The sequence below is a fragment of the Salvelinus alpinus genome, chromosome 37, assembly GCF_045679555.1.
Source record: "Salvelinus alpinus chromosome 37, SLU_Salpinus.1, whole genome shotgun sequence".
NCBI lineage: Eukaryota > Metazoa > Chordata > Actinopteri > Salmoniformes > Salmonidae > Salvelinus > Salvelinus alpinus.
This window is the reverse complement of record NC_092122.1, coordinates 106,233-129,563: the sequence shown is the minus strand read 5'-3', so window position 1 is coordinate 129,563 and position 23,331 is coordinate 106,233. Positions and strand designations below refer to the sequence as shown.

Here is a 23,331-nt window from a genome sequence, read left to right as displayed (position 1 = left end):
AATAAAACTATATTGAAAAAACATACTTTACGATGATATTGTCACATTTATCAAATAAAATCAAAGCCGGAGATAGTAGCTGTCTATAACGAAAGCTTTTCAGAAGGCAATCCCAGGTCCCTCCTCGCGCTTTCCAGGAAACAGGAAATGGGTGACACGTCATGCCAAGAGCTTTTATTCCACCTCAGACCAAGATAAACACTCCATTTCTTCTCTCACTGCCTCTTGACATCTAGTGGAAGGTGTATGACGTGCATGTATACTAATACATATCATGCCCATTTATAGGCAGGCCCTAGAACAGAGCATCGTTTTCAGACTTTCCACTTCCTGGTCAGGAAGTTTGCTGCCAAATGAGTTCTGTTTTACTCACAGATATAATTCAAATGGTTTTAGAAACTAGAGAGTGTTTTCTACCCAATAGTAATAATAATATGCATATTGTACGAGCAAGAATTGAGTACGAGACCGTTTGAAATGGGCACCTTTTTCCAAGTTACTCAATACTGCCCCTGCAGCCATAAGAAGTTTTAAACAGCCATCACTAACATTGAGTGGTTGCTGCCAACATACTGACTCATCTCTAGCCACTTTAATAATGAAACATTTATGTAAAAATAATTCACTAGCCACTTTAAACAATGCCACTTTATATAATGTTTACATACCCTACATTAGTCATCTCATATGTATATACTGTACTCTATACCATCTACTGCATCTTGCCTATGCTGTTTGGCCATCGCTCATTCATATATATTTATATACATATTTTTATTCATTCCGTTACACTTGTTTGTATTAAGGTAGTTGTTGTGAAGTTGTTAGATTACTTGTTAGATATTACTGCATTATCGGAACTAGAAGCACAAGCATTTCGCTACACTCACATTAACATCTGCTAACCATGTGTATGTGACAAATACAATTTGGATTTGATTTGTCCCTTCCACTGAATTCAAGGCACACTTAACCAGCATGACTACCACAGAATTCTGCAGCAATAGGCCATCCCGTCTGGTTTGCGCTTAGTGGGACTATTATTTGTTTTTCAACAGGACAATGACCCAACACACCTCCAGGCTGTGTCAGGGCTATTTGACCAAGAAGTAGAGTGATGCATGTGTAACCTTTATTTAACTAGGCAAGTCAGTTAAGAACAAATTCTTATTTACAATGACAGGCTACCAGGGAATAGAGGGTTAACTGCCTTGTTCAGGGGCAGAATGCCAGATTTTTATATTGTCAGCTCAGGGATTTGATCCAGGAACCTTTCGGTTACTGGCCCAATGCTCTAACCACTAGGCTACCTGCCGCCCCAAAGGCCAGGTCATCTGCTGACCTGGCCTCCACAATCACCTGATCTCAACCCAATTGAGATGGTTTTGGACGAGTTGGACCGCAGATTGAAGGAAAAGCAGCCAACAAGTGCTCAGCATATGTGAGAACTCCTTCAAGACTGTTGTAAAACATTACAGGTGAAGCTGGTTGAGAGAAATGCCAAGCGTGTGCAAAGCTGTCATCAAGTCAAAGGGTGGTTACTTTGAAGAATCTAAAATATGAAACACATTTTGATTTGTTTACCACTTTTTTTGGTTACTACATTATTCCATATGTGTTATTTGAATAGTGTTGATGTCTTCACTATTATTCTACAATGTAGAAAATAGTAAAAATAAAGAAAAACCCTTGAATGGATTATGTGTGTCCAAACTTTTGACTGGTACTGTATAATTTTCTCTTCCCTATCCCTTTCTCAATCTCTCTTTGCCCCTATCTCTCTCTTTCTCTCTCTCTGCAAATATTGCTTCTCTCTCAACAAGTATGAACACCTGGCATGCGGACAGTCCAGCTATGTTAAAAATATATATATTTGAATATCTTGCATTTACATTTGACAGACTTAAATTTAAATTAAACTACAAGTATGTTAAATGTTAAAATAACTTACTTCAGAGTCTTATTGGCCAGTGTGAGTGTGTAGGGTAAATACAGTTGTCACGATCGTGTGGAGGAGAGACGGACCAAAACGCAGCATGTGGAAAATAAGCCATCTTCTTTTATTTTACTACGAAGATGAACATGAAACAAAACACTATTACAAACTATACAAAAACAACACACGACCGTGAAGCTATAAACGTAGTGCACACAAACAGGCTACAAACGTTCAACATAGACAATTCCCCACAAACAGCTAAAGCCTATGATTGCCTTAAATATGGCTCCCAATCAGAGACAACAATAACCAGCTGTCTCTAATTGAGACCCAATTCAGGCAACCATAGACTTTCCTAGATACCTACACTCAACCATAGACACAGCTAGACTTCTATACTAACATAAACCCAACTACTCTAATAAACCCCCTAAACCTTACAACCACCCTAGACACTACAAAAAACACATACATTCCCCATGTCACACCCTGACCTAACTAAAATAATTAAGAAAACAAAGAATACTAAGGCCAGGGCGTGACATAACCCCCCCCTTAAGGTGCGAACTCCGGGCGCACCAGCACATAGTCTAGGGGAGGGTCTGGGTGGGCGTCCGTCCACGGCGGCGGCTCCGGCACTGGTCGTGGTCCCCACCCCACCATAGTCACTACCCGCTTACGTAGCCTCCTCCAAATGGCCACCCTCCACATTAACCCCACTGGATTAAGGGGCAGCACCGGACTAAGGGGCAGCACCGGACTAAGGGGCAGCACCGGACTAAGGGGCAGCACCGGACTAAGGGGCAGCACCGGACTAAGGGGCAGCACCGGACTAAGGGGCAGCACCGGACTAAGGGGCAGCACCGGACTAAGGGGCAGCACCAGGATAAGGGGCAGCACCAGGATAAGGGGCAGCACCAGGATAAGGGGCAGCACCAGGATAAGGGGCAGCTCCGGACTGAGGGACGGCAGCTCCGGACTGAGGGACGGCAGCTCCGGACTGAGGGACGGCAGCTCCGGACTGAGGGACGGCAGCTCCGGACTGAGGGACGGATCCTGGCTGGATGACTGCTCTGGCGGATCTTGGCTGGACGGCTCTGGCGGATCCTGGCTGGACGGCTCATGGCTGGCTGACGGATCTGGCTGCTCATGGCTGGCTGACGGATCTGGCTGCTCATGGCTGGCTGACGGATCTGGCTGCTCATGGCTGGCTGACGGATCTGGCTGCTCATGGCTGGCTGACGGATCTGGCTGCTCATGGCTGGCTGACGGATCTGGCTGCTCATGGCTGGCTGACGGATCTGGCTGCTCATGGCTGGCTGACGGCTCTGGCTGCTCATGGCTGGCTGGCGGCTCTGGCAGATCCTGTCTGGTTGGCGGCTCTGGCAGATCCTGTCTGGTTGGCGGCTCTGGCAGATCCTGTCTGGTTGGCGGCTCTGGCAGATCCTGTCTGGTTGGCGGCTCTGGCAGATCCTGTCTGGTTGGCGGCTCTGGCAGATCCTGTCTGGTTGGCGGCTCTGGCAGATCCTGACTGACGAATGGCTCTAGCGGCTCCTGACTGACTAACGGCTCTGACGGCTCGGGACAGACGGGCGGCTCTAATGGCTCGGGACAGACGGACGGCTCAGACGGCGCTGGGCAGACGGATGGCTCAGACGGCGCTGGGGAGACGGATGGCTCAGACGGCGCTGGGGAGACGGATGGCTCAGACGGCGCTGGGGAGACGGATGGCTCAGACGGCGCTGGGGAGACGGATGGCTCAGACGGCGCTGGGGAGACGGATGGCTCAGACGGCGCTGGGGAGACGGATGGCTCAGACGGCGCTGGGGAGACGGATGGCTCAGACGGCGCTGGGGAGACGGATGGCTCAGACGGCGCTGGGGAGACGGATGGCTCAGACGGCGCTGGGGAGACGGATGGCTCAGACGGCGCTGGGCAGACGGATGGCTCAGATGGCACTGGGCAGACGGATGGCTCAGATGGCACTGGGCAGACGGATGGCTCAGATGGCACTGGGCAGACGGATGGCTCTGGCCGGAATAGGCGCACTGTAGGCCTGGTGCGTGGTGCCGGAACTGGAGGCACCGGGCTAAGGACACGCATCTCAGGGCTAATGCGGGGAGCAGCAACAGGATGCACAGGACTCTGGAGACGCACAGGAGGCTTGGTGCGTGGTGCCGGAATTGGTGGTACCGGGCTGGAGACACGCACCATAGAACGAGTGCGTGGAGGAGGAACAGGGCTCTGGAGACACACTGGAAGCCTGGTGCGTGGTGTAGGCACTGGTGGAACTGGACTGGGGCGGGGAGGTGGCGCCGGAAATACCGGACCGTGCAGGCGTACTGGTTCCCTTGAGCACCGAGCCTGCCCAACCTTACCTGGTTGAATGCTCCCCCGTCGGCCTACCCGTGCGGGGAGGTGGAATAACCCGCACCGGGCTATGTAGGCGAACCGGGGACACCATGCGTAAGGCTGGTGCCATGTATGCCGGCCCGAGGAGACGCACTGGAGACCAGACGCGTAGAGCCGGCTTCATGACACCTGGCTCAATGCCCAATCTAGCCCTACCAGTGCGGGGAGGTAGAATAACCCGCACCGGGCTATGAACACGTACAGGAGACACCTTGCGCTCTACTGCGTAACACGGTGTTCGCCCGTACTCCCGCTCTCCACGGTTAGCCTGGGAAGTGGGCGCAGGTCTCCTACCTGCCCTCGGCCCACTACCTCTAAGCCCTCCCCCAATAATTTTTTGGGGCTGACTCACAGGCTTCCTACCGCGTCGTCGTGCTGCCTCCATTCGCCGGTATCCCTCACACTGCGCCAGAGAATCCCAGGCTGGCTCCGGCACTCGCCCTGGGTCGATCGCCCACCTGTCGATCTCCTCCCACGTAGTGTAGTCCATATTATGCTCCCAATTCCATTCCTCCTTGCGCTGCTCCTGTTGCCGCTTTTCACGCTGCTTGATCCCGCATTGGTGGGGAATTCTGTCACGATCGTGTGGAGGAGAGACGGACCAAAACGCAGCATGTGGAAAATAAGCCATCTTCTTTTATTTTACTACGAAGATGAACATGAAACAAAACACTATTACAAACTATACAAAAACAACAAACGACCGTGAAGCTATAAACGTAGTGCACACAAACAGGCTACAAACGTTCAACATAGACAATTCCCCACAAACAGCTAAAGCCTATGATTGCCTTAAATATGGCTCCCAATCAGAGACAACAATAACCAGCTGTCTCTAATTGAGACCCAATTCAGGCAACCATAGACTTTCCTAGATACCTACACTCAACCATAGACACAGCTAGACTTCTATACTAAACATAAACCCAACTACTCTAATAAACCCCCTAAACCTTACAACCACCCTAGACACTACAAAAAACACATACATCCCCATGTCACACCCTGACCTAACTAAAATAATTAAGAAAACAAAGAATACTAAGGCCAGGGCGTGACAACAGTATGCTACTTTATAGCCTCCCGTAATATGTCCTTATTTGACAGCCAGGCAACAAGCCTGATGATAATTTAAAAACACGTGTCATTATGGTCTGACTGTAATCATGTCAGTCATGCTGCTTTATATCACACTAGCCCCTGTAAAGCTGTCAGTACTGTCTAATAGAGTAGTTTCACAGGTCTGGTCCGGTCATGTTTCACTACTGTAAAAGGCATCCTTTGTGCAGATAGGAGGTCACAGTAGGCTATACTGTATGGCGTTATAATCACTGTGGCTTTTAATTTGTAATCATGTATTAGATTTTGTTGCTTTTGGCGTATGTAGGAATTCTTGAGACTACTGGTGTAATGGTGAGGCTAAATGGTGTTTTATTTGCTGTGGATGATAACTCAACGTATTCATGCAGTTACATACAGTACCTGCACGTACACAAACACACACACACCAGTGGTGGAAAAAGTACTCAATTGTCATACTTGAGTAAAAGTAAAGATACCTTAATAGAAAATGACTAAAGTAAACGTGAAAGTCACCCACTAAAATACTACTTGGGTAAAAGTCTAATAGTAGTTGGTTTTAAAAATACTTAAGTATCAAAAGTAAATGGAATTGCTAAAATGTACTTAAGTATCAAAAGTAAAAGTAAAAGTATAAATAATTTAAAATGCCTTATATTAAGCAAACCAGATGCCACAATTGTTTTTGTTGTTGACGGATAGCCAGGGGCACACTCCAACACTCATACATAATTTACAAACAAAGCATTTGTGTTTAGTGACTCCGCCAGATCAGAGGCAGTAGGGATGAGCAGGGATGTTTTCTTGATAAGTGTGTGAATTGCACAATTTTCCTGTGAATTGGCCAATTTTCCTTTTCCTTTTAGGTGTCAGGGAAAATGTATGGAGTAAAACGTACATTATTTTCTTTCGGAATAGAGTGAAGTAAAATTACAAGTTGCCAAAAATACATGAATAGTAAAGTACATATACCCCAAAAAACGGCTTAAGTAGTACTTTAATAAGTACTTTACACCACTGCACAATGAGAATGCTGTTCATAGACTACAGCTCAGCGTTCAACACCATAGTGCCCACGAAGCTCATCACTAAGCTAAGGACTCTGGGACTAAACACCTCCCTCTGCAACTGGATCCTGGACTTCCCGACGGGCCGCCCCCAGGTGGTAAGAGTAGGCAACAACACGTCTACCATGCTGATCCTTACGGTCAGATGCCGAGCCTCTCAGGGGTGTGTACTTAGTCCCCTCCTGTATTCCCTGTTCACCCCCGACTGCGTGGCTAAATACGACTCCAACATCATCATTACGTTTGCTGACGACACAACAGTGGTAGGCCTGATCACCGACAACGACGAGACAGCCTATAGGGAGGAGGTCAGAGACCTGGCCGGGTGGTGCCAGAATAACAACCTATCCCTCAACGTAACCAAGACTAAGGAGATGATTGTGGACTACAGGAAAAGGAGGACCGAGCACGCCCCCATTCTTATCGACGGGGCTGTAGTGGAGCAGGTTGAGAGCTTCAAGTTCCTTGGTGTCCACATCAACAACAAACTAGAATGGTCCAAACACACCAAGACAGTCATAAAGAGGACAAGACAAAGCCTATTCCCCCTCAGGAAACTAAAAAGATTTGGCATGGGTCCTGAGATCTTCAAAAGGTTCTACAGCTGCAACATCGAAAGCATCCTGACTGGTTGCATCACTGCCTGGCAATTGCTCGGCCTCCGACCGCAAGGCACTACGGAGGGTAGTGCGTACGGCCCAGTACATCACTGGGGCTAAGCTGCCTGCCATCCAGGACCTCTACACCAGGCGGTGTCAGAGGAAGGCCCTAAAAATTGTCTAAGATCCCAGCCACCCCAGTCATAGACTGTTCTCTCTACTACCGCATGGCAAGCGGTACCGGAGTGTCAAGTCTAGGACAAAAAAGCTCCTTAACAGTTTTTACCCCAAGCCATAAGACTTCTGAACAGGTAATCAAATGGCTACCCGGACTATTTGCATTGTGTGTCCCCCCAACCCCTCTTTTACGCTGCTGCTACTCTCTGTTCATCATATATGCATAGTCACTTTAATCATATCTACATGTACATCACTACTTTTATAGCCTCGCTACTGTTTATAGCATGTCTTTCACTGTTGTTTTATTTCTTTACCTACCTACTGTTCACCTAATATATTTTTTGCACTATTGGTTAGAGCCTGATTTGATTTGATTTTAAAGTCTGTTGTCAATTTGTTTACTATAAAATAGCATTGCATCTGCTCAAACACAATTTTATCCCCAAATGTTTACTAAGGGTTAGTAACAGGCTGATTGGTTGGCTATTTGAGCCAGTAAAGAGGGCAACAGTACATACCAAGACACAGTAAGACATACTTAATGTACAATTCACTACAGAGAGATTCAATAAAATAGTAATTGATTGATCATACAGTAGTTGTAGATTAGTTATCTTCCCTACCTCCCTTTATAAATCAAGTAATTAAGTAATCTGCATACCAAATGGCACCCTATTCTCCTCATAGTGCACAACTTTTGAGCAAGGCTCTTCCGCACTCTATGACTTTACTCTGGAAATAAAGTTTGGCTGTGGAAAATCTCTGGTATAGCAGGAGCAGCATAGGATGTCTTTGTAATGTGCTTTTAATGGGCTGTAATAGTGTGCTTTGTATAGCACTGAGTTGGTGGCCCTTGTTGCTTACAGCCCGCTTTCTTTTTTAAAACTGTTCAATTCCTTTCCAATGTTACAAATGAATGGTAAAAAAAAGGAATATCATGTCAAGGGTGAATACCAGCTCAGTTTTTACAGGAATGTCATACATGTAGACATGTTGGCCACCATATTATAGCTCAGGAGTCTACACATGGCTAAACCCCAGCACAACCAATTCCATCTGTATTAATGTTGTATTGAGCCCTCAGTAACAGGTCATTAGCATTGCATTAAGAACCAGGAGTCCTTGTTAGTAATCCACAACTGACATACTGACAAACAGACAGGTGGTTGCACTGCAGGTGTGCTGCATTGGATAGAATAACCAGGTAGCAACCCGGCTGCTATAGAGAGAGATCATTTTATCCTGGAATGAGGCAAACATCTGTCAACAGACTTCTTTCAACAGATGATTCATTTTCTTCAAACTATTGTGATATTTCATTGCATCCTGGGAGGAGTTTGCAGCAAGGTAATGGACGTCACTGTCTGATTTGATGGTACGATTATTTTTTGTTATCCTCTGACAGCTTTACGGTGCAAACTTGTGGCTGTGAGTTTGTTGTGTTGATGTGGATGTCCTTGGGGCATACAGGCTGGCTCACCGGGCAAAGGGTAAAGACGTGAGGCTGAGACAATACAACAGTATACTCAGCAGTCAGCAGCTGTGTTATGTAATGCTTTCCCCTAGTGAAGTATTTGATCCTCTCTGAGGATCTGTTGTGTTTCAATGACTCAAAGCCCAGAACAGATGTTAGACTATAAACTTTTAATTTTAAGTTCCAACCAAACACATTCCCCAAGGTTTATGAATACCAATGCCATCTATTTCTGTGAAACAACCTAATACCCTTTCAACTGTTTCTGTCTCAATGCGCATTGGAACTAAAACATATCCAGTTCCAAATCAGGACTCCAACCACTGAAGTAGTAGGGGCTAAGGGAAGGTGCTGGGGATAGGTGTTGGACTGTCCATGTTTCTGGAGAGTAGGAGGAGAGGAGAGGTGGAGAGTCCATGGGGTGACAGCTGATGGATGTCCATACAGCTGTCGCGTTGGACCTGGACATGAAACCCATCCAGAGCTAATGCGGCATTCATGTCATGTCGGAAACTCTGAAAATTCCGACTTGCTAACCTAGCAGGAGGAGTTGGATCCCGAGTTTCCCACTTGGGAGATACCAGAATCAACCAATAGGAGGCTCTACGCAAATAACTTACGTTCATTTTAACTCAGAGTTCCTGAGTTTCCAACTTAACATGAATGTGGCATAATGCCCTGCCTTTCTGCCATCCTAAACAAGCACAGCTTCAGTCTGCCACATAGACGTCTTCCTGCCAACTTTAAGCCTGCTAGCTAAATAGGTAGCCTGTTGAACATGTAGGCTGACAAACATGCATGCTAGGAATGAGTATGCATCTTCAACTTCATACAGTAGATTTTAAGTTGTCCGTTTTTTAGACCCTCACTGTACTGACATGTATTGTACACAACACTGAAATAAACAAAGGAATTCAAGGGAAACAAAAGCCGTTGGTTTTGTCCGCAAATAATTCTCCAGTCAGAGGGCAGCAGGACAAATCCCATACAGCCACTTTACAAGTCCAAACACTAAAATGATATTGATAGGCATAAATCTCTGAATCCAAATTAACATGACAACATGCATTAGCCTAACATCAATGGTTTGACATTTGAGAGTCATTATTTCGAAGATCGATAGATGATCCTTCACTTTCTAGCGCCGTTTTGAACTTCTAACGCAATAGGTATAATAAATAATGGAGTGGTTTGTGACACTCGAGCAGCCGCTCACCGATATGTCAGCTCATTCTGCAGTTACACCACCAATACATTTGCCATGTGGATATCGGTCAATGCTGGCTAACACTCAATCTGATTGCGTCCTGGTCAGAGTCTCATTCACAAGAACAATGGTCAGGGAAAAGTATCTGTATTCATCAAATCAACCATACTCATAGCAATTACATTATACATACACTGTAGTGCCATGTTAAAATAAAATGAACTACTGCCCTCCTGTGGCCTCTTAAATGCAGTTTGGATAATTTAGACTGGATAAGTACAGTATATAGTACAATACCAGTCTCTCTACAGGCTGTGCTATACAGTCTCCCAGTATACAGGATTATCTCTGTTGAGTCTATCATGTACACACTGCAGGCTTCATGTGTCCCTGAGGGCATGTCTACACTTGACACTTACATGCAACTTCTGCTATCAGAATATGAGGATCGGATTGAAAAGACAGGTGGTCTGATTGTGTTCAGAGATAGCTACCTTTTCATTATAACGTTGGAGGAAATATGTTTCTAGCGTGTGAGGAACGTTTGCTGGCCTCATAAATGCAAGCCAGAACACAATGTGGACACGGTAGACACATTTAAATGTAGGTGTAGATTCATGCTATCTTTTAAAAAGCATGTTGACGAGTTAGTCAAGCAATTACTATTTAAGTTGGGCTTAATAGGAATAGGGCCAACCTTTCTTTTAAATAGTAGAAAACAGATCATTCAGGCTACATTTATTCCTGTTATAGATTATGGTGATATTATATACATGAATGCTGCTACCAGTGTTTTGAAGCCCTTGGACACAATTGATCATAGCACATGTTTTATAACATCTGACAGTTTTGACACTCACCACTGCATCCTTTATCATAAAGTTGGTTGGACCTAGCTAAAAACACGTAGGTCACTTCGTTATTCTGTTTTTATTTATGAAGCCTTACTCAATAAACTACCAATTTACTTAACAGCATTGTTGAAATATAGAAATGCGGATTACAACATTAGGTCACAGGGTTGGTTACTGCTGGAGACTCCACGTGTATCCATAGAGTTGGGTAAATCTGCCTTTTCCTACCAGGCCCCTATCGTGTGGAATAATAATTGAATGTGCTGTTGTCTCTGGGTCAATTTAGGAGAAAGGCTGGGGATTTTTATATATAAATGTGTTTGTTTTTGTTTGATTGTTTATGTAATATTTTCTATTTATTAAATTTGGTGTTTTAAATAGTGTATAATTGTATTTCTGTATTGTTACCAGGGCACATTTGCAAATGAGACCTAGGTCTCAATGCGTTTTCCCCTGATTAAATACAGTTATATAAAATGTAATTATTTTTTCGAAATTCCATGATCAGAACTCCATGATCAGAATACAAAAACTGCATTAACTGTCAAGTCTAGACATGGCCTCTGTCACAACAAACTCATTGTCAGTCGGTCTCTTGGTTCTTCAGTCATTAATGTGTCCAGTCCCATCTTCATCTGGCTGTAGGCTACTGGTTTAACAGATTATCGGTCGAAGAGGGGATCACTTTTTGGACAGGAATTTCATTTTATTTCCTGGAGGTAAAAAAAACACACAAAAAACATGCCACCTTTTAGCACAGGTACATACTTAAACAATATGAGCAGCAGCTTGTCTTCTCACACTCTATTAACACTCAGTTCATACTCTCCAATGTAATGTTGTAATCCTTACCCAGTCCTTTGAGGAACTTGTTAACCCTGCGATGCTCATTACCATGAATTGAGTCCAAATACTCGTGCAACCTCACATCAAACAGTCCTGTAGAAAAACAAACACACGTTGTGTTATCTAAAGTTGGACAATAAAGCTTTAGAACTTTGACTCTGAACTTTGACCCGTACCTCTCAGTGCCTGTCTGTGGTGCTCTCTCTCCTGGATGAACAGTCCAAACATCTGTGTCTCCATGAAGACCTCCAGGAACTGCCTCAGACTCTTAGACGAGACAGACTTACGGAAGGACTCGCGTTGGAAGGAAGAGGGGATGGGGGAGGAGGCCTCAACCTCCCTTTGGGTGATGAAGAGCGGATAGTGGCTGACGAGTTCTACAAAGAAACGCACAAAGGCCTCGGACACAACGGTGCTGAGGTGGCCAGAGTCTGTGTGAGAGAGTGAGAGAGAGAGTCAAAATTGCTACAGTCCAAACACTGGTCTGTCTACCTCAAACTAATGGTCTCGAGGGTCTAAAAAGTTTGACCAGTTCTGAAATGGACCCGGGGGATGTCCTCCACGGACCCTACCTGAATAAATAAACATAGAGACCCGGTCCAAATGGCACTGAGGACAACCAGACCCAGCCCTGTATAGACCTGTCCAGACCAGACCTGATCTGAGCCGTCCAAGTGAGGGAACCAGAGGAAAAGTCCATTTTTAGCGACTTATAGCGAAAACTTATATTAATAGCCTGGTGTTTATATGCTTAAATCACTAAACACAACAGGCACTTAGAGACACGCTTCTATTTGAGTCAGGCATCTATATCCTTAATGCACACAGGTTTAGCAAATTTGCATACTTAATTGTTTCATTGCAGAATTTTTATCAATTTCTTAATTTACATTTTTGTCTTTTAGCAGATGCTTTATCCAGAGTGTCTTACAGGAGTGAGTGGATAATTCTTTTTCCTGGTCCTGGCATTGCAAGCACCATGCTCTACTAACTGAGCCACAGAGGACTATCATTTCCTGCACTAATGCGTTATCATTTACACACGGTCACATTTCTTTTGTCTTAGTATGCCTCTATTTCGAGAAGGAAAAATAAGTTTCCTTGACAGAATAATTATTCTCCTCTTTGACTGTGCATTTCAGCAGTTCTTACTTGCCGGTGTTTATTTGAAAGAGGCGTTTATTTGCTGAAATGTGTGCCGTTGCCCGGCTATTAGGGACAGTCGGCTATTGTTAAGGTAGGCTATTAACTTAAGCTGTTAATGCACAAGCCGGGACCCGAGGGAGAGAGGTATTCTAGGAGCAGGCGGGGGAGGCGCTGTGCATGGAGTGTGTGTAAGTAGCGTGAGGTGCAGGCAGCTTGGAGAAGGGAGAGAGACAGCAGCAACCAAGCTGAATCACACTAGTTACTAACTTCTAGCTGCCAAAGCTAGGTTATTTATCATCAATCTGATTACATAGTAACTGTTTTGACTGCATCAAACCCAGAAGAAAAGCTACGTAAACTAGCTACCTAGCTAGTAGGGTAGGCTAACTGAGGCTACATAGGCTGCTCTTTGCCCATCCTACACAATTACAACAACTCCATTCAGAGTATTAAGTAGCAGCCTACCTGTTGGCTCTTGGTCATTGTAGCCTATCCTTCTCATTAACTTTAATTCCGTCATTTTAGTTCATCTTCCATTGATCTCCTAACTTGTTTGCCACGGCACACAGAGCCAGATGCTAGTGCCATTTTATGCTGCTGCTCAGGTTTTTCACAAAAATGGCGTGTGTAGCTTGTTGTTGTTGTCGTCGGCCAATCACAAGTAATCAAAGGAGACAATTTTCTCTCTGGTTCTCTACTGCAGCAGTTGCGCGGGTTATCGCAACAGTATAATTGTACCATTAAGACCGTCTCCTCCTCGCTCTGACGCCAGTTCTCTCCTCCTCTCCAGGACTGTCTCTAGGGCTGACTGGAGTTTAGAAGGCAGGATAGAGTCCTCATCATCCAGCTGACATGGAAATTCAAGAGAAATACAGTATACATGATTAGCTAAATATCATAGACTTAGATGAAGTGTACTCAATGAAGCTGCATTTGAGTCCAGAACTAGGCTAAATGTGTGTCTTTCAGGGTAATCAGTGAAGAAACAGTACTTGTCTGAGGAAGCGACTGTTTCCAAGGTCAACCACCAGCACCTGTAGAGTAGGGAAAGCAGACAGGGTGTGTGAGTCCTGGCCATCAAACTTCAATTCCTTATGGATTACAGCACCCCAAAACATATCTACAGTACATATATTCTCCTGTTGAGATTCGACCACCAGACAGGGGTTGTATTCTCACCTCCTCTAGGGGTAGCTCTGTGAGCTGAGGGAGGGAGCTGGACAGTAGCCCTACGATGAAGGGGGTGGGGGTACACACTATGTCCAGCATCGCAGGGGGCAGTACGGGGATGTAGGTATACTGCCAGGTGAACGGGTAGAGTAGAGCCACCACCGCATGGCAGCACTGAGACAGAGTACTGCAGAGAAGAGAAATGGTAAGTGATTCAATTTAAAACAGTTAGTTACAGTGGGGAGAACAAGTATTTGATACACTGCCGATTTTGCAGGTTTTCCTACTTACAAAGCATGTAGAGGTCTGTAATTTTTATCATAGGTACACTTCAACTATGAGAGACGGAATCTAAAACAAAAATCCAGAAAATCACATTGTATGATTTTTAAGTAATTAATTTGCATTTTATTGCATGACATAAGTATTTGATACATCAGAAAAGCAGAACTTAATATTTGGTACAGAAACCTTTGTTTGCAATTACAGAGATCATACGTTTCCTGTAGTTCTTGACTAGGTTTGCACACACTGCAGCAGGGATTTTGGCCCACTCCTCCCTACAGATCTTCTCCAGATCCTTCAGGTTTCGGGGCTGTCGCTGGGCAATATGGAGTTTCAGCTCCCTCCAAAGATTTCCTATTGGGTTCAGGTCTGGAGACTGGCTAGGCCACTCCAGGACCTTGAGATGCTTCTTACGGAGCCACTCCTTAGTTGCCATGGCTGTGTGCTTCGTGTCGTTGTCATGCTGGAAGACCCAGCCACGACCCATCTTCAATGCTCTTACTGAGGGAAGGAGGTTGTTGGCCAAGATCTCGCGATACATGGCCCCATCCATCCTCCCCTCAATACGGTGCAGTCGTCCTGTCCCCTTTGCAGAAAAGCATCCCCAAAGAATGATGTTTCCACCTCCATGCTTCACGGTTGGGATGGTGTTCTTGGGGTTGTACTCATACTTCTTCTTCCTCCAAACACGGCGAGTGGAGTTAGACCAAAAAGCTCTATTTTTGTCTCATCAGACCACATGACCTTCTCCCATTCCTCCTCTGGATCATCCAGATGGTCATTGGCAAACTTCAGACAGGCCTGGACATGCACTGGCTTAAGCAGGGGGACCTTGCGTGCGCTGCAGGATTTTAATCCATGACGGCGTAGTGTGTTACTAATGGTTTTCTTTGAGACTGTGGTCCCAGCTCTCTTCAGGTCATTGACCAGGTCCTGCCGTGTAGTTCTGGGCTGATCCCTCACCTTCCTCATGATCATTGATGCCCCACGAGGTGAAATCTTGCATGGAGCCCCAGACCGAGGGTGATTGACCGTCATCTTGAACTTCTTCCATTTTCTAATAATTGCGCCAACAGTTGTTTCCTTCTCACCAAGCTGCTTGCCTATTGTCCTGTAGCCCATCCCAGCCTTGTGCAGGTCTACAATTTTATCCCTGATGTCCTTACACAGCTCTCTGGTCTTGGCCATTGTGGAGAGGTTGGAATCTGTTTGATTGAGTGTGTGGACAGGTGTCTTTTATACAGGTAACGAGTTCAAACAGGTGCAGTTAATACAGGTAATGAGTGGAGAACAGGAGGGCTTCTTAAAGAAAAACTAACAGGTCTGTGAGAGCCGGAATTCTTACTGGTTGGTAGGTGATCAAATACTTATGTCATGCAATAAAATGCAAATTAATTATTTAAAAATCATACAATGTGATTTTCTGGATTTTTGTTTTAGATTCCGTCTCTCACAGTTGAAGTGTACCTATGATAAAAATTACAGACCTCTACATGCTTTGTAAGTAGGAAAACCTGCAAAATCGGCAGTGTATCAAATACTTGTTCTCCCCACTGTAGTTATCCTTCAAGTTGAATCACAACAGGTTTCATGATATACTCACTGTATTCTTTGCTGCATACTAAAAAAGGGTCATGATTTGGCCTAGTTTTTTAGCTTGCTCATTAAGAAATGCAGCAGCCACGACCGTAGCCAAATGAAAGTTGTCTTGGGGGTTTGGTTTAATGTGGGTGACCTCGTGTGTGTGTGTGTGTGTGTGTGTGTGTGTGTGTGTGTGTGTGTGTGTGTGTGTGTGTGTGTGTGTGTGTGTGTGTGTGTGTGTGTGTGTGTGTGTGTGTGTGTGTGTGTGTGTGTGTGTGTGTGGCAAGCGTTTGTACATTCACTCTGCCAAAACAGTATAGAGTTATCTGGAAGGGTGAAAGACTAACTTTAAACAGTCTAACCTGTCTTGAAGTTGCCTAGGTTAGACAACTTATTTTGCCAATTAGCTTCAGTCTGCTGGTGTGCGACCGTGGCAGAGCTGGTTTGACCTTGGATGTCTAGCTCCGAGGCAAGTTAGGGACCATCAATAAATTACACAATGTAAATAGTTGCACACCTTTTAGTTGTCTCATTAATAGCCTTTTACTGCAGTGGGCTAAATCAGGGTCACAGTGTTTCTTGGTAGTCTTAAACAAATCTACTTTGAAACAAAAGTATACACCTCACACACATGGTTATGGGCTTAAAAAAAGAAAACACCTGTACCATGTCAGATATAGAGTTGATTTGTATTCCATTGTTTGTTTGCATTCCAATATTACACTATATAGATCACAGAAGACTGAACTATAACAAAACTGTTTGACATAGAAACACCGGATAAAAAAAGAAGAAAAGTTTATTATTTTGGTCATTTGACTGCAGGAAAGGGCTACATGCTTTCAATCTTTGTATATGCATTTTTAAATTGATATTTGGTTTGAGGTTAAGTCATTGAAATCTGAAGCTATTGACATTGAAAAATATTGTCCCATGTACATTGTGTAATGTACTGATGGTCCGTAACTAGCCCCATATGGATTATGTCAAACCAATTTGACCATGGGCAATACGTTCGGGTCGCATGCAGCTGCGCTCCAAATTGATGATTAATTGGGTGCTGCGGGCATGTGAGCAGGATTGAAATAAACCCAACCCCCAAAAAACATTAATGGTTACCCTTCATTCTGTGGCAATTTTTTTCTCTCCTAAATATCTCGCAAATCTCTGATTTATATATTTAAACTTTGTAGTTAATTTTGAATATATTTAGAATATATTTTAATGACTCATATTAATGACACATAGGCCATTTTGTACCAGAGAAGATGTTTATTGCCATCAGTTGCTCTTTAAAAAGTTTGTATTTGAGTATTTTCACCACTAGTGAGAAAGTGTGGTGTCAAATATTTATTTCTTGTAGCTGGGAAACACTATTGAAGTTCTATCAACACGTTGTCTGTAGTACTCGCACTACAAAAACTCTTGACCATTGTTACTTTCCCTTCCAGGATGGCTACAAGGCCCTCCCCCGCCCACCCTTCGGTAAAATCAGATTACGACTCCATTCTGCTCCGCCGTTCCTATAGGCAGAATCTCAAACAGGAAGTACCCGTGCTAAGGTCTATTCAACGCTGGTCTGACCAGCGTTCGCGGAAAACTGAAAGCGTGAACCACCGCATTTAACACGGCAAGGTGACTGGGAATGTGGTTGAATACAAACAGTGTAATTATTCCCTCCGTAAGACAATCAAACAGGCAAAATGTCAGTACAGAGACAAAGTGGAGTCGCAATTCAACAGCTCAGATTCGAGACGTATGTGGCAGGGTCTACAGACAATCACGGATTACATGTCGCAGACACCGACATCTTGTCCCCGGACAAGCTGAACACCTTCGCCTGCTTTAAGGATAACACAGTGCTACCGACGTGGTCCGCTACCAAGGACTTTGGGCTCTCGTTCTCCATGGCTGACATGAGTAAGGCATTTAAGCGTATTAACCCTTGTTAGGCTGCCATCCAGACAGTATGCCTAGCCACATCCTCAGAGCATGTGCAGACCAGCAGGCTGGAGTGTTTACAGACATATTCAATCTCTCCCTATCCCAGTCTGCTGTCCCCACTTGCTTCAAGATGTCCACCATTGTTCCTGTACCCAAGAAAGCAAAAGTAACTAAACTAAATGACTATCGCCCCGTAGCACTCACTTCTGTCATCATGAAGTGCTTTGAGAGGGTAGTTAAGAATCATATCACCTCCACCTTACCTGACACCCTAGACTCACTTCAATTTGCATACCGCCCCAATAGATCCACAGATGATGCAATCACCATTGCACTGCACACTGCCTATCCCATCTGGACAAGAGGAACACCTATGTAAGAATGCTGTTCATTGACAACAGCTCTGCATTCAACACCATAGTACCCTCCAAGCTCATCATTAAGCTCAGGCCCTGGGTCTGAACCTTGCCCGGTACAACTGGGTCTCTGACTTCCTGACGGGCCGCCCCCAAGTAGTAAAGGTAGGAAACAACACCTCCACTACGCTGATCCTCAACACATGGGCCCCACAAGGGTGCATGCTCAGCCCCCTCCTGTACCCCCTGTTCACCCATGACTGCATGGCCAAGCACGCCTCTAACTGAATCATCAAGTTTGCAGATGATACAACAGTAGTAAGCCTGATTACCAACAATGATGAGACAGCCTACAGGGAGGAGGTCAGAGACCTGGCAGTGTGGTGCCAGGACATCAACCTCTCCCTCAATGTGAGCAAGACAAAGGAGCTGATCGTGGACTACAGGAAAAGGAGGGCTGAACAGACCCCCATTAATATCGACAGGACTATAGTGGAGCGGCTCGAGAGTTTCAAGTTCCTTGTTGTCCAAATCACCAACGAACTATCATGGTCAAAACACACCAAGACAGTCGTGAAGAGGGCCCACAACATATTTGTCATGGGTCCCCAGATCCTCAAAAAGTTCTACAGCTGCACCATCAAGAGCATCCTGACCATTTGCATCACCGCCTGGTATAGCAACTGCTCGGCATCCGACCGTAAGGCACTACAGAGGGTAGTGCGTACGTCCCAGTACATTGCTAGGGCCAAGCTTCCTGCTATCCAGGACCTATATACTAGGCGGTGTCACAGGAAGGCCCAAAAAAGGGTCAAAGACTCCAATCACCCAAGTCATAGACTGTTCTCTCTGCTACCGCATGGCAAGCAGTACCGGAGCACCAAGTTTAGGTCCAAAAGGCTCCTTAACAGCTTCTACCCTCAAGCCATGAAGACTGCTGAACAATTAATCAAATGACCACCCGTACAATTTACTTTGACACCCCATTTGTTTTTCCACTGCTGCTCCTCGCCGTTTATTATCTACACATACTCACTTTACCCCTACCTATATGTACAAATTACCTTGACTAATCTGTACCCCCGCACATTGACTCAGTATCGGTACCCCCTGTATATAGCCTCGTTATTTTAATTTTATTGTGTTACTTTTGCTTTTTTACTTTAGTTAATATTTTCTTAAGGGCTTGTAAGTAAGCATTTCAAGGGAAGGTCTACACCTGTTGTATTCTAGTGAATGTGACAGATAAAATATGATTAGCCACTTTAATTATGTTTACTTACTGGGTTACTCATTTCATTTCTATTTACTGTTCTCTGCTGTATTTTAGTCAATGCCACTCAAACATTGCTCATCCTAATATTTACAGTGCCATGCAAAAAGTATTCATCCGCCTTGGCATTTTCCCTATTTTGTTGCATTACAACCTGTAATTTAAATGGATTTTTATATGTATTTCATGTAATGGACATACACAAAATAGTCCAAATTGGTGAAGTGAAAAAAATTACTTAAAAAATATAAAAACCAGGAAAGTGGTGCGTGCATATGTATTCATCCCGTTTGCTATGAAGCCCCTAAATAAGATATTGTGCAACCAATTACCTTCAGAAGTCACATTATTAGTTCAATAAAGTCCACCTGTGTGCAATCTAATTGTCACATGATCTGTCACATGATCTCAGTATATATACACACACACACACACACACACACACACACACACACACACACACACACAACACCAGTTCTGAAAGACCCCAGAGTCTGCAACACCACTAAGCAAGGGGCACCACCAAGTAAGCGACACCGTGATGACCAAGGAGCTCTCCAAACAGGTCAAGGACAAAGTTGTGGAGTACAGATCAGGGTTAGGTTATAAAGCTGCAAAGCTCCATAGCGGAGATTGGAGTATCTGTCCATGGGACCACTTTAAGCCGTACACTCCACAGAGCTGGGCTTTACAGAAGAGTGGCCAGAAAAAAAGCCATTGCTTAAGAAAACAATAAGCAAACACATTTGGTGTTCGCCAAAAGGCATGTGGGAGAAGCCCCAAACATATGGAAGAAGGTACTCTGGTCAGATGAGACTAATATTGAGCTTTTTGGCCATCAAAGAAAACGCTATGTCTGGCGCAAACCCAACACCTCTCATCACCCCGAGAACACCATCCCCACAGTGAAGCATGGTGGTGGCAGCATCATGCTGTGGGGATGTTTTCTATCGGCAGGGACTGGGAAACTGGTCAGAATTGAAGGAATGATGGATGGCTCTAAATACAGGGAAATTCTTGAGGGATACCTGTTTCAGTCTTCCAGAGATTTGAGACTGGGAAGGAGGTTCACCTTCCAGCAGGTCAATGACCCTGAGCATACTGCTAAAGCAACGCCCGAGATGTTTATTTGGAAACATTTAAATGTCTTGGATTGGCCTAGTCAAAGCCCAGACCTCAATCCAATTGAGAGTCTGTCGTATGACTTAGGTTCTGCTGGTGTACAGCAATCTTTATCACACTTGAAGGAGCTGGAGCAGTTTTGCCTTGAAGAATGGGCAAAAATCCCAGTGGCTAGATGTGCCAAGCTTATAGAGACATACCCCAAGAAACTTGCAGCTGTAATTGCAGCGAAAGGTGGATCTACAAAGTATTGACTTTGGGGGGGTGAATGCATGCTCAAGTTCTGTTTTTTTGTCTTATTTCTTGTTTGTTTCACAAAAAAAAATATTTTTCAATATTTTTCTCGGGGAAATGCCAAGGGGGTGAATACTTTTGCAAGCCACTGTATATATTGCTTAATTCCATTCTTTTACTATTACATTTGTGTGTATTGTTGTGAATTGGTAGATACTACTGCAGAGCTAGGAAGCTAGGAACACAAACATTGCTCTACACCTGCAATAGCATCTGCTAAATATGTGTATGTAACCAATGACATTTTATTTTATTTTGAGCGGATGGTCAGGTGGCCAGAACATAATTACAAATAATATGTAGACTGGAAATTGACCACAAGTAGCCCAAGCAGATATAAAATTTGACTAAAACCCAATCATTTCAAACATGCTTACATTTGTATACGATCACGTACACGGAGTATACAAAACACCTGCTCTTTCCATGACATAGACTGACCAGTTGAATCCAGGTGAAAGCTATGATCCTTTATTGGTGGTACTTGTTAAATCCACTTCAAACAGTGTAGATGAAGTGGAGAAGACCGGTTAAAGAAGCATTTTTAAGCCTTGAGATGGATTGTGTATATCTGCCTTTCAGAGGGTGTGTGGGCAAGACAAACCAAGCGCAACAGTTTGTGTCAAGAACTGTAACCCTGCTGGGTTTTTAATGCTCAACAGTTTCCCGTGTGTATCAAGAATGGTCCACCACCCAAAGGACATCCAGCCAACTTGACACAACTGTGGGAAGCATTGGATTCAACATGGGCCAACATCCTTGTGGAACGCTTTCGCCACCTTGTACAGTCCATGCCCCGATGAATTGTGGCTGTTCTGAGGGCAAAAGGGGGGTGTGGGGGTGTGTGTGCAATGTATGGTATACTCAGTGTATATCTCTCTATTATGCGTGGGAATACTTTGGAACAGATTTCCTCAATTAAAATCACTTCAAGCTGATTTGCTTTTGTTTTTACAGTCTTTTATGTACATCAATGTAACATTTTGTATCATAATCACCCGTGGGCCACCAGTTGGGGAACCCAGCTCTAGGACAACTATGTCATTCCATTCTGCGTACCTCTTCTCTATTACACTGACCCCAGTGGCCCTATTCATCTCTGGCTCTCACAGGCTTTTTCCAAAGAGAAATAAACAATTTCTAAAAGGGACAGAATCAACACAACAGCAGGCATCACTCATTATCTCCCTGTCACATTGAAGAAAAACATTTGAACCATGAGGCTGAGCCACTATTTTATTTTCTCTGTTTATTCTGTCTTGTGTTTTTCCTCTCAGCTATAAAATCCACAGTCCCAGCTTCACTACCCTCTTTGGGGATGCTTTGAAATAAAATATAATTGTCAAATAATACATCAAATTGTTTTGATTTCTACTTATTAACTTTGCCATACAGTAGCTGAGTAGCCTATCAGGCTAATGGCATCACACCTGAGTTTGTCTGCAGTGAAGATGACCCTACGTTCCAGCAGGAGAGAACCAAAGACCCTGAGTAGCAGACGCAGACTCAGACAGGAGAAGAGACACTCAAAGTCCACATGCTCCAGACGAGAGTCAGACGGACGACATAGCTCCATTACCTGAGACAGGTGGAGGGGTGGGTAGAAAGAAGGGGGGTAGGAGCAAGAAACAGACAGGGAGTGACATGGAAAGAAAGAGAACGAGAAGAGGAGAGAGAGAGAGACAAAGTGAATGGAGAGTGAGACATATTTTACTAAGTAATACAAAACGGATGCAGCATAGAAAACTTCAACTCAAACATTTTGCATGGCATCTGTATGTAATATTATTGTAAGTCTTCTTTGGCGACAAACGTAAAATCAAGGACCTACCGCAGTACCAGATCCGGGCAGGAAGGTTTTAATGGTGATGGGTCTGCCAGGAGCAGGGAACGGAGCTTCCATAATGGCCCTCATGAAGGGCTGGACCAGGGCTGGAGACAGGGCTCTCCTCCTCTCCACCTCATCCAGGATCTGACACACACACACACGGCAGGACAGAGAGATCAGCAGGTAGCCTAGACGTTAGAGAGATGGGCCAACAATGGAAGAGTTGCCAACATGAATCCTGCGCTTGATGGGAAACAGGATGAGAGGTGGCAACCAGGAGGCTGAAGTACAGTACATTATACCTTGGAGAAGAGGTGGAAGCATCCCAGGTGGCTGACGATGCAGTAGACTTCAGGGAGACGCTTTCCTTTCCCACTGGGCTGGGAGACGAGAAGAGGATATTTTAATGCTTTGTCATAGCCCCTCTAGGAAAAACTAAGCCGTGTCCCTGCTGTAAAACCCCCAGCATCTGCAAGAACCGTTTGGATCTGAATAAACCTTTTTGGAAGAGAATGATTCTTTGTAAGGCAAAGGGTTCTACCTAGAGCCTTTAACATCATAAGACCTGTTTTTGGAGGAAAGGGTTTTCTGATGATTCTTTGAAAGGCACGATGGATTCTTTGGAAAGCAAGAAGGGTTCTACATAGAACCATATATGGTCTCATCCAAGATGG

The 23,331-nt window shown here is 44.6% G+C and overlaps 1 protein-coding gene across 1 annotated transcript in view; it reads right to left on the bottom strand.

The window, feature by feature from the left end:
* Positions 1 to 8,906: 8,906 nt before the first annotated feature.
* Positions 8,907 to 23,331, bottom strand: part of LOC139565660 (DENN domain-containing protein 2A-like) — a 40,557-nt gene continuing 26,132 nt past the window's right edge. Inside the window, exons 12-20 of the mRNA XM_071386142.1 lie at positions 22,960 to 23,037; positions 22,661 to 22,801; positions 22,260 to 22,408; positions 13,984 to 14,161; positions 13,797 to 13,838; positions 13,543 to 13,651; positions 11,835 to 12,089; positions 11,665 to 11,751; positions 8,907 to 11,525 (exon numbers count right to left, since the gene is read on the bottom strand). Of these exons, the coding sequence (XP_071242243.1) occupies positions 11,494 to 11,525; positions 11,665 to 11,751; positions 11,835 to 12,089; positions 13,543 to 13,651; positions 13,797 to 13,838; positions 13,984 to 14,161; positions 22,260 to 22,408; positions 22,661 to 22,801; positions 22,960 to 23,037 (1,071 nt within the window). The 3' untranslated portion in view covers positions 8,907 to 11,493. The remainder of the gene's footprint in view (positions 11,526 to 11,664; positions 11,752 to 11,834; positions 12,090 to 13,542; positions 13,652 to 13,796; positions 13,839 to 13,983; positions 14,162 to 22,259; positions 22,409 to 22,660; positions 22,802 to 22,959; positions 23,038 to 23,331) is intronic.